Below are 12,945 nucleotides of genomic sequence, written 5' to 3'. Positions count from 1 at the left end.
ATTAATTTGCTCAAATGTTGAGCAACAGTTGGATTTTTCAAACCCATCACTGCTGCAGTAGTGTGTTATGGTTCATGCGGACTGTCTCTGCGTGAGTGTGACATGTGAGGTATGTTAGCCAAGGTTGAATGTTTGCTCTAGCGTGTTGTTAACAGACTAACTCCCGGAGGCCTTCTACCTCGTTTAGCACCGCTTCCCTGCCAGCCTCACACTCCAGCACTCTCTGCTTGAGGGTGAAAGCCTCACGACGTGCCTCCTCCTCCTTCTGCTCCTCCTCACATACCCTGGCCTGCAGCTCTCGCAGTTCCTGTTTCTGCCGGATGTTCTCTCCTTCAAGGACCTTTACCTGTTCATGTTAGCACAGCACAAATTACTCAGATATAATTCTTCAACTCAAATAAATCAGATGGAAACCAGTGACCTCAGTCATCCTTCACCTGTCTGCGCAGTTCCTGCAGCTCTCTGCGGGCTTGCAGACGAGACTTCTCCAGCTCTCTCATGCCGCTCCGAAGAGCCGTTGCCTCTTGTTGCATTGAGCTCCTCTGCTCCTCTAGGACGGCCACTTTCTGTTCATTCTCCTCCACAGCTCGTCTCAAACTAGTCAAGACGTGGTTAGCATTTACACAATAAAAAACATGATAAACATCCACTGTTGGTGCACGATTACAGCAACGTGCCCTGCGTGGCAGCCGTACCTGTTGTTATCACTCTCGGCTCGCTTGACGAGAGCTCTCAGCTCCTGGTTTGAGGCTTGGATGGCCTCTTTCTCTCGGGTCTCACTACCCAAGAGCCTTCTCAGGTCCACGGCATCTTTGCGTAACTTGTCTCGCTCCTGTGCGCAGCCCTGAAGCTCTCTGTGAGCCTCAATCAACTCCCTTTGCCCTTTAAAACGTCCATCCTCTCCCTCCTGCAGCTGTTGACGGAGGCCCTCCAACTTCATGGGAAAGTTACAGAGAATTAAAGGCATGATGTATCAATAAAGAAAATTAGAGGGCCACAAACAAGAGCAAGAAAAGAAATAAATAGTTTAGAAACACTGAGCTTTTTTCTTGAGTTCTTCTCGCTCCAGCCCAGAATTTATTTGGTAACAAAATCCTCCTGCATGCCGACTTAGGATCGGATAATGCATCATAGCCTCACTGTTTGAAAGCTATTCCTCAACATCTCCTATTTTAAGCATTATCTGCACTATCTCAAAATACTCTCTGACCTATATTCTGTTTTATGGCAACATTTTGTGTGTTGTAGTGAAAGAAGAAGGGAGGCCCGAGCTCAGCGGGGCACGCATAAGAGCCAGTTGGGCCTTTAGCCAGGTGCTGTCTCTCCCTGTCTCCTCTTTGCAGCTCACGGTGCGAAGAGAGCAACATGATAAACAGCAGCCCCCCTGGTGAAGTGGTAGAGGAGAAGGAGGGAGAAGAGGGAGGACAAGGAGCAGGATGAGGAGGAAAAGTGTTATGTTTAGAGGCCACACAAGATGGTTCGTCCTTATAAACTCTAAAGTGAGAAAAAACAAGCCAGTGCTGATCCAGCCCAACTCTACTTTATTTTATCTGATTTTTTGGGGGGGTGGGGGGCAGTGGAGGGGGCAGAGAATATGAGGGCAGCAGTGTTGTGTTATGGGGATGGGAGAGGGGGACCCGGAGACCCAGCAGAGCCAGCCTCTCGCTGCTGCGATGGAGAAAATAAACACTCCACCACCGGCTTATTTACACAAGGGGTTAACTTAAACTTTGATTTGATATTATGGTACCAGAGACCGTATCCTCCTCTTTCTCATTCTACCTCTTTCCCCCTATCGTTCTCCTTCTTTCATGCTCTTCGGTTCTTTGTCACATGTCCTCACTCCTGCTTTTTGACATGAGAATCCTGAGATGGGATTAGTGAAAATAATCAAACAAGGAAGCGAGCAGGGGTGGCCAAATATGACAACGCTGCTGAAGCCTAACTTGATATATGGTAGGGAGGGCCGGCCAAACCTCAAAACTCTTCTGCTCTGGCTCCACTCATCCCCATTCACTATACTTTGACATGACTAAGGAGACAGCACGAAGACAGGGTGACTCTAAATTTTGCTTCTTTTTTAAATGAAACCAATAAGCCCCACACAGATAAACAATCTCCTTTTCCAGGGAGGCCAAGCTTTTAAATCATGGCATGGTGGGGCCTTTACAACTCTGCAGTTACATCTTAATGAGGTGAGTGTGAGCTTGTTATTTCACTAAAACGCCCAGCGACCCTGTGCTTGGATTCCTGACCTTAAGCAACCCTGAGAGATGAGATTTACGGCTCCCTCATTTGGCTCCGAGAGGTATGTCACTGAGCCAAAATTATAGTCTCTAATTGCACTTTAATGTTTATATTAAGGTCAACAGAACCAAACTTTTCCCCTGTGGACTTGACAGGAAAAGGACAGAAACTGAGAGCTGAGTACAAGTCTTAAGAGAGGACACCGCACCACCTTTCCTTGCAGGATTTGGCCCAGTGCACGCTGCACCTGATGGCACCCTGATGTTAGCAAAGCTCTGTGACACTAGCCAATGTCAACATAGGCTTATGGTAAATGGCTCTCGCTTGTACTGGTACAAATTGGTGCAAACTCTCCCTCACAGCAGAAGCAGATGAAAGGTCTCCCATCCAATGCCAAGCCAAACAAGCTAAAAGTTTCCGAACCATTTCTGTGACACTACTGTACAAACCTGTGCCAATTTAGTGAGAGCCAACTGATACACCATATATTAAAAAAAAAAAAAGAGTCACGGTACCTTCCTAGATATTATGTGGTGAAAGTATAATCACAGAAAACAAGTGAGGTACTTTGCCATCGGGTGAATAATAATTTATCAGGGTTATGGCTGGTACCTATGGCTGGTATTTAATTCACAATGATTATGTATGACAGTGAATAAAGATTGGTCTGATCTACGATACTCGGGAGAATAAACTCAAAATAGGTTAAGTTAAAATCTTACATCAAGACAAAACAAAATGGTAACTTTTTTTTAAAGTTCCCACCTCCTGTTGCGCATGCTCTCTCTGCTGGTTCAACTCTCTGACCTGCTCAGTGAGACTCTTTTTGGCACTCTCATGCGAGTTCAAAGACTCTTCAAAATGCAGCTGCAGTTCTCGCAGCTCAGACCGAAGGACAGCCATTTGGTTCTGCCGCATATGAAAACACAAACTGGTCAGCCGAGTTACAACACAGCAAGGAAACATGAACAGAGCCAGTATGGTCCCGTCATATTTTTACCTTGTCCTGCTCCTGTTTGCGAAGTGATTCCCTCTGCAGGCGTTCCATGTCCATGTCCGCTGTGGCCAGGTCCTCTCGCAAGGATGCTAGCTTCTCTGTGAGGACAACCTTCTCTGCCTCCATCTGAGACAAAGCCTGATCAAAACACACTGCGAGGTCAGAATCATTCATACGTAGCTCAGAAAAAGAAGCTGACTTGGCCACTGGTTGTTGGACAAAAAGAACTCGGTTCCACAGTTCGTACTTGTCATTTACTGTCTGTAATGTTTATATTTTCCTAGTGTCTGCATTCTTTCCCTGTCTTTGTCTCCCTCTGTCTTATCAATGAATTTGAACCTTTGTCTTCCTCATTTCCGCTCCCTGGTTTACTTTAACTATTGTTTTTCTGTGCTATTCTCCTTTACTTTAAGGTCCTTTCCTCATGTTTCCTTGATTGCCTTCACCTGGTTGTGTTTTTCCTCCTCTCGATGGTTATACCTGCGCGCAACCCTGTTTGAGTACATTTATAAAATGCTTGTTTCTGTCAGGTTTTTTTCATTTTTCTGTTGTAACTCATGCTCCTTTTGCTTTCTTTAGGAATTGTATTATCTTCCAGCCTTGTATATTTCATCTGCAGATCTTCTGCATGCTCAGAATTGCGATGTCGTCCCCTGGCCTACCTTCAAATACACAAACATCTTAAACATCACTGGCAGTCATAAGAACCATAAGAAACCTGCAAAGACCACCACATGTACCTGCTGCTTTTCATTCTCAGCCTGCAGGAGACTTTGGCTGAACTCCTGCTTCAGCCTGGCCAGGTCTCCTCGCACCTGCTCCAGCTCCTTCTGGCTGTGTGCACGCAGCTCCTCACACTGTCTGCGCAGCTGCTCCTCGGCCTGCTCCCGCTCAAGCATCAGCTCCGCACGCTGCTGCTCCTGAGGACCAGCAAACAGACACTTCAGTACAATTAACAGAATAATAGACAGTGAGACCAGCAAACTCAAAGTGCACCTTCTGCTGACGTTCTGCTTCGAGCTGTTCTCTGTGAATTTGCTCTTTGCTGGTCAAAGTCAGCAGGGTACTCCTCTCCACTTGAGCCAGCTTTTCCTCCAACTTACTTCTTTCTTCTTTTGCTTGTGCACATTGCCATTCAGCATCTGCTCGCATCTGAGCAGCTTCACCTGCACAGGTAAATACATCCATGTACCTCAGTTGCAGACAAACTTTAAAAACCACTGATGTTACAGAAGCAGCAATATTTTATTCTGAGTTCTCGTCAAAGAACATGCTAGCTTAATGGCACTCATCTGTAGACCCAAAGATCTTGAAGTGCAGTGGACAGAAAGGACAAACTAATACAATACGAAATGTAACATAAGTGGATGTTACATAAGCTTTCACGCTATCCTCAATGCTTTATCTCTGAAAGAAGCAAGCAAGCTTTAAATATGTTTGTCAAATATCTCTTCTTGAGGCATCTTTAATCTTTAAAATAACCTTCCTATCTCTGAGAGTGACGTTCCCAAACATAACATTTTTCAGCTACAGCAGGTTTTTTGTTTGCTGAAGTTTGAATAGTTTCATTTAGGTTTACCTGCCACTTAAAAGACAAAAAAAATTATACTCACTCCCGTCCTGTGGTACTAGTTTTATAGCAAGAAAAGAAAAATACCACATCTGCAGGGGAGGCTAAAAGGATGTGTGTCAAGTATGCAGGCGTGACCATGGGATAATATTATTTTCTGATTTGTTGAGCAAGTGTCTCCATGGCATCAAATGTAAGCAAAGCCAGACTGCGGCACAGAGAAAATTAACTTACTTTATAATAATATGTATTAAAGTGCCTATCAGATATAACCACCGATCAACTAAAGCTGCCGCAGGGCTGTTCTGGATCGTTTCAGTCCACTTTAACCCCTGCTTATCTGATTCATGCGTATGTTTGTGCAGAGTGGCGAGACCCTGGTCAGCTGAGAAAGCAGCTCCAGTGATGCTGCAGCCCAGCTGTTGCAGAGCTCACAGCTGAAATATGGATCTCTTGTGGGTTGCTGGAAAGGCTTCACGGCCGGGGGGCTTGGCACAGAGAACAGTGGGGTCTCTGAGGGAGAAGGCTACTCACGCGTCAAGGCCTCGTTAGCTGAAAGCAAGCCGCGCTTCTCCCCCTCCAACCTGGTGCGCTCGGCCTCCAGAGACGAGGCAAGCTCCTGGCTCTCGAACAGGGCCGTCTCCAGGGACTCCTTCTCTGCTCTGCAACACAGTGGTAAAATGGTTTGAGTGCCGAAAAAAGACCTTTGAACCTTTTAGGTGTAGAAGGTCATAAAACCCAATAATCCATCACAAGCGTAGTTTCCAAATAAAACCATGTTACTTAAAGACTCTTGTTACACGAGACTCGCTACGCTTTAGAAAGTAAAATTTGTTTAAAAAAGTCAAAATGACCATAAATACCCGACGGCAGTTGGTTTTATTTAAACAAACACACAGAGATACACACTGCGATGCTTTTGAGGACACTGTGCTCACTTACATTCATTCCTTACACTCTCAAACTAAACATTACTGATACATGCCTAAAACCAATTTATGCTGAATGCAAATGCTAGAAAACAAACTGGGGAAGCTGGTTTTAAATATCAAATTGGTCCCAAACATTTCAGAGGTCCAACCACACAAACAAATACGCACAAACACACACACAGACCTCAATGCAACCAGCTCCTGCGTGAGACCACAGGCCTTTCGGTCAGCGGAATTTAGCTTGACATCCAGAGCTGCCTTGTCCTTGGCCAACTCCTCCCTGTCATGGGTAGCTCTCTTTATGGCTGCGGTCTGTGTCTCAAGCTCCTTCTTGCACGCACACAGCTCCTCTGTCACAGATTGCAACTGCCGTTTGACCTGGAGACGAGCACAGGCAGAAAAAAACCTTTTCTTTACACAGCATCGTTATACACATTAAAATATTGCATTTGCAATTCGTAACAGACTTATGACAAATACATTTTTGATTATTTTCAGCCAGAGTCTTGTTCATGACAAGTGGGAGAGTGGAGTGGGAGACTGACAGATACCCTCACCTATGGCCACGACCTGCGTGTGGCAAGTGAAGGAATAAAATAAACAAAATCATGGATATAAGGGGTGGGGTGAGGTTCATCTGAAGGGTGTCTGGGTCAGCCTTTAAACAGGGCAACCAACACAGCCCGTCAGTGTAGAGCTGCTGCTTCCTTTCCATCTGAAAACAAGTTAGCTGAGGTGGTTCAGAGATGCCTTTTGAATAACTTGTATTTCAGCGATATCCAAACAGAAGAAGATGCAGGGTAGTTTCCAGGATGTTTTAAATTGGGTGGATAGAGGGGGACAACAGCCACCATGACTTCAACCAGTTTTTAGTGAAGTCCTGTTACCATCTTAGTGTCTTGAAACTGTGCCTAACAAATGAGGGGCAGATCTGACAGTGAAACCAAGGACTATCTCGTGATTATACCCTGGATAATCCCCCTGTCTGACTCCAATAATCATCACAATTTGTCAAATAAAGTTCATGTTTGATTGAATATGACCTGAAAAAAGCAACTGAGCCAATAAATCAATTAGTAAATTGTTCCCTGAGGTCACAGAGTAGAGGAGCTGACGGCTATTTTCACACAGACTTCTATATATGGAGTCTTTTTGGAACTAGAGCCGTGGCCCCCTGGAGGCCATTAAAAAGATTGCGAGTTTAAATAATTTCTTTGGTTTAACTTTTCAAACCTGGAAACTACACTGATGTGTCTTTTGGGGAGGACAATGAACCTTTTAGGCGGGTGAACCCTGTGGAACATGAAAATTCTAGCAGAAATAAATACTAAACCACTTAAAATTTGGCTCTAATGATTTTAAATGTAGACAGACCTCCTGCCTCCATAAACATTCATTAGGAGACACAGCGCCCCGTAACAGTATAGTAACTGTACTGAAACGTGATTCAACCGTGAAATAATGGAACTAACAAAATGGTTCCAAAAATAAATAATAAATGTCTCACACATCCTTTGTTTTAAGTTTGCAAAGTAAAGATGTTGAAGAATGGACTGAATCACTTTGAGGGAAGGTTTGTTTTTTATTTTAATTTAAAAGCATACTGATTTGCTTTTATAATAAGCACAAGAGCTTTCAGTGCATATGAGTATATGCTGTCGGTTTCCGGGTCAGGCTTTCTCTCTCTCTCTGTCTTTCTCTCAGGTGAAGAGATGGGCAGAGCTGTCGTTTCTCGGGTTTGTTTCTGCACACATGCAACTCATTACCTTCATCAGTACTAGGTACTTAAGGACCGGCTGTGGCAGTGTCTCCACCAGATCGTCGCCTCCACTTTGGTGGTAAATCGGCCAACCTCGTGTAACTGAGATTTCTGCAAGTTTCGTAAAGTAACTCTTGCGTTTGATCTGCTTCCCAGTTTACCTCCTGGAGTTCTTGCTTTACTGCTTTTGAAACCTCCCTGCTGCCTGTAGTGGAGTCAAAAGACCACAGTCGGACTTGTTCTTCAGCTGCATTCATGTTCTCTGACTTTCTTTGGAAATAAGGATTTACCAGCCTGCCTACCAGCTACCCCTCCCTTGGCTCACGCTTCTCGCTGGACAAAGTAAGATTTCTAAGCTGAGAATCATTAAGCAATCTCAGGCAACCTCAGAGTTCTGGACTTCATTAACTGATTCACTCCCATTTCAAAGATTCTCCCTGAGCTCCATTACTGCTGTTAGCAGCCACCTGAGTAACACAAGCCCTTTTATTTTCTTGTCTTACTGTGAATAAAGCTTCCCGCGTCCAACCTTAAAAAAAAATGTTTTATACAAAATATAATACATACAATATATACATATGGAGAAAGAAGTTTTCACAGGACTCCACTCTCACAGCTTCTGTAGGAATTAAAAGGGTAAGTAGCAGCGATATACTAAAAAGATGCACTTAATTAGCTGATCACTATTAAGTGTTACCAGCTTTATAAAAGTACAAATTTTGTCTGATCTGGTGCATTACAGCTTGTGTGTTAACACAAGACCAAAGCCTTCCCAGAAGTGCGAATTCACCCCAATGTCAGACTGCGCAATGCTCATTCTCATCTCTCTACAGCCTTAGCATGTAAAGACTCATCAAAGTACAATGAAAAATAAGTATGGCTTGTTTGGAAAGGTTCTTCCGTTGTAGAGAAGAGGCTACAACGAACGTGACACCATAATTTGTTCACACACTTGCATCTTTTGACAGACACAACCAAAGGGGAGATGTTTGGCCATAAGGCACAGCACAAAAACCTCATATCAACTGTCAGCACAATGAAGGAGGGCTGATGATTTGGTCTCGTATCGCAGCCATGGGACCTGGGCACCTCGCAGTCAAAGAGTCAACCATGAACTCCTCTGCATGCCAAAGTTTTCTAAGGTAAAATGTGCAACCATCTGTATGAAAGCTTGGCCCAAACTGGCTCATGCAAGAGGATGATGATCCCAAGAACAACAGCAAATGTACAACTCAGTGGGAGAAAAAAATAGAAAAGAATCACGGCTTTGCAATGACAAATTCAAAGTCCAGACTTCAAGAACATAAGAGAGCGCATAGTTAAACACCTGCAAACCACAATGAACTGAAGCAACCCTGTAAAGAAGACCGGGCAAAAATTCATCCACAACCACGCAAGAGACTGAAAACATCATACAGAAAACAATCAACTTATTGCTTATATAAAGGTGGTTCTACAAGCTAGTTAATAACTGGCTGTACTAAACTTGCTTTTTCACACAACACTATCATTCTATATTGTCTTTCAAATGCTCTAACTTGTTCTGAGTAGCCACCTATCCCACTTGTTGATCCAAGTCTTGAAATTTAACCTAAAAGGTACTTTTGAAGTTTCCACCTGTGAATTATTAGAAAACAGGTCAAACATTCATTGCATCAATGGCTGTTTGTGTTCCTCTACATCAGAGACAATAAGTTGGTGCAGTTTATTGATACTATTGATGGCTGCAGACCAGTGTTTAAGGTGTGATTAGTCTTATCAGTAAGTACTCAGAATGACCCTAATATACTGTACCAGTTACTGACACACTAGCACACTATATTTAACCAACCCCTGCTACTTCTAATATTTCACTGCGGCAGAATGTTTGAAAAGCAACAATCACTATAATTTGATTTTGGACCAAACAAAAAAATGAACTCACACTAACTAAATATTAGCACACAATGTCTTTCAGCCTCTCCTTAGGTAAATATTCAAGTGGATGAATTACACCAATGTTATGGATGTGTGTAGGCCCCCAATATGGGGATGAAACATGAGCTCGGTGCGATGCACGCCGCTCCAGGGTTTGCTTTATCCAAGTTTGATTTATTTTTACAGATAAGCTATCTAAAAATGTTTGGATGGAATTTGTCAGATTGTTTAGGTTTGTTATATTTTTGCTCAGATCAACATGGATATCCCGGTTTCACATTCAGAACAGATAATACAGCAGGAGAGGATTCTTTTCATTCTTTAGAGGACGGAACAGGGGGATCTGGATCTGCTGAGGAAGAATGGAAATACTTTAGGTGTTAATTTATTGCTGCTTTCACCAAAACTCCTGCTGGATATTATATGTCTGTCTATTTATCTTTTCCAGTTCACATTTGTTCACCAAGATCCCCTGCTTGTTATGTCCCAAGTTACACATAAAACACACGGTGGAGCTCTGCATATCAAATGTGAGAGGAAAAAACACAGCAGATGCATCCAGGACCTCCTATGCATTTTAATGTGACAACAAGCTCCGTGAACCTGCTGAAAGCTGTTAATAACACCAGCACAATTCTCCAAGGCGTCGGGAGCAGGGAGGAGTGTGAGCGGCCTGACCTGCGAGTGCTTCTCCAGGGCCTGAGCTTTCTCCTTCTGCAGGAGACTCAGCTCTGCTTCTAGCTTCTGGCAAAGATCCTGCAAGTGGCTGTGGGAGCTCTCCAGGGATTGCTTCTCGGCAAGCAGATCCATCATCTCCTTTTGTGCCCGCGCTGCATCCTCTCTGGCTGCTGCCCGCTCCGCCTCGGCTTCCCGTCTACGTTCACAGAGCTCTGTCTTCTCTCCTTCTGTCTGGAAGGGAAGCCAGGATATTTCATTTTACTTCCTTTCCTTCTAGTAGCAAGTCTGCTCGGTTACACCTCTGGGCACTTATTTATTTTCAAAATTAACTTTAATTTCAGCGATTACCAGGATACAAAAACTGCAGGTATAGAGTAGGGCTACATGACTTTGTGAGACCAAGAGAATTCTCCAAATCAATAATATCAAATAATATGTTCTTGATCAAAATCAACCCTATAGTCTTTGTATATTAGTTATATCATTTATATACTGTAAGTTTGGGAGCACCTGATGACAGATCTGTGACTCACAGTGCAGCACACAGCAGAGCATGTTAGTCACCTCACCTCATGCTCTCTACTTTTTTTGTATGTTATGGGGGAACTGCATGGCTACTGACCTGCAGCAGAATACGACTGAGCTCCACCTTGTCTTTTGCTAAGCCTTCACTAAGGGCGGCCATTTTGTCGAGAGAATCTTTGAGGGCAGCCTCCTGATTCTGGAGTTTGTTGAAGGCCAATTCCTGCGCAGCACTCTGAGACTCAATCTGTGGAGTGATTCGATAATATTAAAAGAATTATGACAGATCTCAGAGAAACTTTGCAAAACTTGCGCTGAGGAGCTGAGCTGTTAACCTTGGAGAGAGCCAGAGTGAGGCTGGCCTTGTCATCCTCCAACACCTCCTTCTGCAGGGTGATTTGGCTCAGAGCCTCCTTCACCATCACAAGCTCCCTGCGCAGATCCGAGTGCTTCCCTTCGAGCTCCTGCAAACTCCTCTCACTGAAACAGAAATTATATCACATGTTTAACTCCCCACCACTGTTCTGCTGGTCTCACACATGATCCCTTTAACAGTAATCCATCTGTACTTTAAAAAAATGAAGAAATGTTGGCATCAATGCCGAGTTTTCTTTTTTCTATTTTTATTGTTTTTTGTTCAATTGCATGTCCTTCTCCAATTCTCAGCTAATCAAATTTTTTTAGCCCAAGAAACCCTGAAAAGGGGAAAGAAAAGTATCCCTCATGCATGAGTGCAGTAATGCTATGTAAATCATTTACATTTTCATCCAAATGTCATGTGGGTGCATTGCCGGCTGGAGAATGACATGTGTTACTGATCTGAACTCTAAACAAACGGGGCTTGAAAACAATCACTCCTGTCAGGATGTGCTTTGTGTAATGGTCATTCTCTGTGATCTTGCTGTACCCTCTTTGGGCCTCCGTGTGCTTGCGTGCCAGCTGCATCTCTAGATCCTCCCTTTGCTGCCTCAGGAGATCCCTCTGTCTCTGAAGTTCTAGCGAGGAGCTCCGTAGTACCTCCATCTCAGCACGCTGGGAGTCCACTTCCTGCTGAAGCCCTGACAGCAGCTTCTCCAGACTGCTTTTTTCACTGTGTGGTGTGGTGAAAGAAATAAGCAGTGGAAATGAAAGAGACAAAGTATGTTCAATAGCTTTCTAAATGCCAAAATCAAAGTGTAGTCAAGAAAAAGAAGTAGAAGTACTTGGTGAGGATGTACCTGGAGATGAGCTCCAGTGAGCGGCGATATCTGTTGCTGTCCCTGAGGCTTTCTTCAAGAGCTTTTTTAGCCTCCTGACTTTCCCGCCTCACATCCTGAATCTTCTGCTCCAACTCTCTCCTCTCAGCGTCCCTCTCCTGCTGGTGTTCGCGAAGTGCATCTACTTGCTCCAGAGCAGCTCCCAAACGTGCACGTAGCTCCTGCAGGTTATATGTAAGTGTGAGTGACTGAGCTGATGAGCTTTTTATGCTTGAAAGGCTGCAACGTAAAAACTGACATGACACAGAGATACATGAGAAGAAACAATGAGAGAGACACAGACAACCATTCACACTCATTCATACCTGACCCTACAATAATACAGTTAACCTAACATGTACATCGTTGGACTGTGGGAGAAAACCAGAGTACCCAGAGAGAAAAAGGCAAAAAAAAAGGTAAACTGCAGTAACTCCAGCCAGCCAGTGGATTCAAACCCACGATTCTGAGTTTAGACTGTGACACTTGCAGAGGACGTAAAAGTACTACATTTCCATGTTGCATCAACAGATCTTAAATGTATTTTTCAGCCCTGAAAATTTCACATTCTCCTGGGTTTGTAAATTTACAATGACTCAAATACAAATACAAAAAATGAACTGACTCTGAACCTGCAAAATTTCCGTTATGTGCTTTGTGGCCCTGTTACTTGGAAAATATTCAGAATGTGAAGGTATGAAAGTTTTTCATGTCTTTATTAAACACCCTAAAAACAAATCAGCCGATTCTGATCAGCTCAGCTCAGGTAGGAACTTTGTTCAGATTTCACTGATTTTATAAGTTTACAATATGACAAATAATGATCACAGAAAAAGTAAAAAATGAAAAAAAAAATCACTTCATAGTAGCTTATAGTAGTAGTTAATGGCTTTGCAGTTTTGTGTAGCTCATTCCATTTATAGGCAATAAACTATTTAAACCCAGTTAATTGTGGATGAGAGGCACAGGTAATGTTAAAGCATGTCATCAAAGACACAAACCTGCAGAGCAAACACACTCGTAACACATAAACACATGTGTTACGTGTGTTTATAAACACAAAATTGTTATTACAAAGTGGGGAGATT

General features: G+C 43.4%; 1 protein-coding gene across 6 annotated transcripts in view; it reads right to left on the bottom strand.

Annotated features, from left to right (window-relative positions):
- The window catches only part of crocc2 (ciliary rootlet coiled-coil, rootletin family member 2), a 40,943-nt gene that overhangs the window by 9,253 nt on the left and 18,745 nt on the right, over positions 1–12,945 (bottom strand). For 5 of the 6 annotated variants that reach the window (XR_005610405.1, XM_039607412.1, XM_039607415.1 and 2 more), the window contains 14 exons: positions 11,840–12,039; positions 11,530–11,712; positions 10,958–11,102; positions 10,723–10,869; positions 10,101–10,331; positions 5,931–6,124; positions 5,349–5,476; positions 4,241–4,410; positions 3,985–4,164; positions 3,248–3,382; positions 3,013–3,156; positions 696–934; positions 438–597; positions 179–346 (listed from right to left, as the gene is read on the bottom strand). Coding sequence is in view for 5 of the 6 variants with exons in the window: in XM_039607412.1 (XP_039463346.1) it covers positions 179–346; positions 438–597; positions 696–934; positions 3,013–3,156; positions 3,248–3,382; positions 3,985–4,164; positions 4,241–4,410; positions 5,349–5,476; positions 5,931–6,124; positions 10,101–10,331; positions 10,723–10,869; positions 10,958–11,102; positions 11,530–11,712; positions 11,840–12,039 (2,424 nt within the window). In the remaining variant the exon portion in view is untranslated. The remainder of the gene's footprint in view (positions 1–178; positions 347–437; positions 598–695; positions 935–3,012; positions 3,157–3,247; positions 3,383–3,984; positions 4,165–4,240; positions 4,411–5,348; positions 5,477–5,930; positions 6,125–10,100; positions 10,332–10,722; positions 10,870–10,957; positions 11,103–11,529; positions 11,713–11,839; positions 12,040–12,945) is intronic. The other variant, XM_039607413.1, reaches the window with a different exon arrangement.

Source organism: Oreochromis aureus, linkage group 23 (assembly GCF_013358895.1).
Source record: "Oreochromis aureus strain Israel breed Guangdong linkage group 23, ZZ_aureus, whole genome shotgun sequence".
Taxonomy (NCBI): Eukaryota; Metazoa; Chordata; class Actinopteri; order Cichliformes; family Cichlidae; genus Oreochromis; species Oreochromis aureus.
The sequence above is the reverse complement of the archived record's forward strand: the minus strand, read 5'-3'. Positions and strand labels throughout refer to the sequence as shown.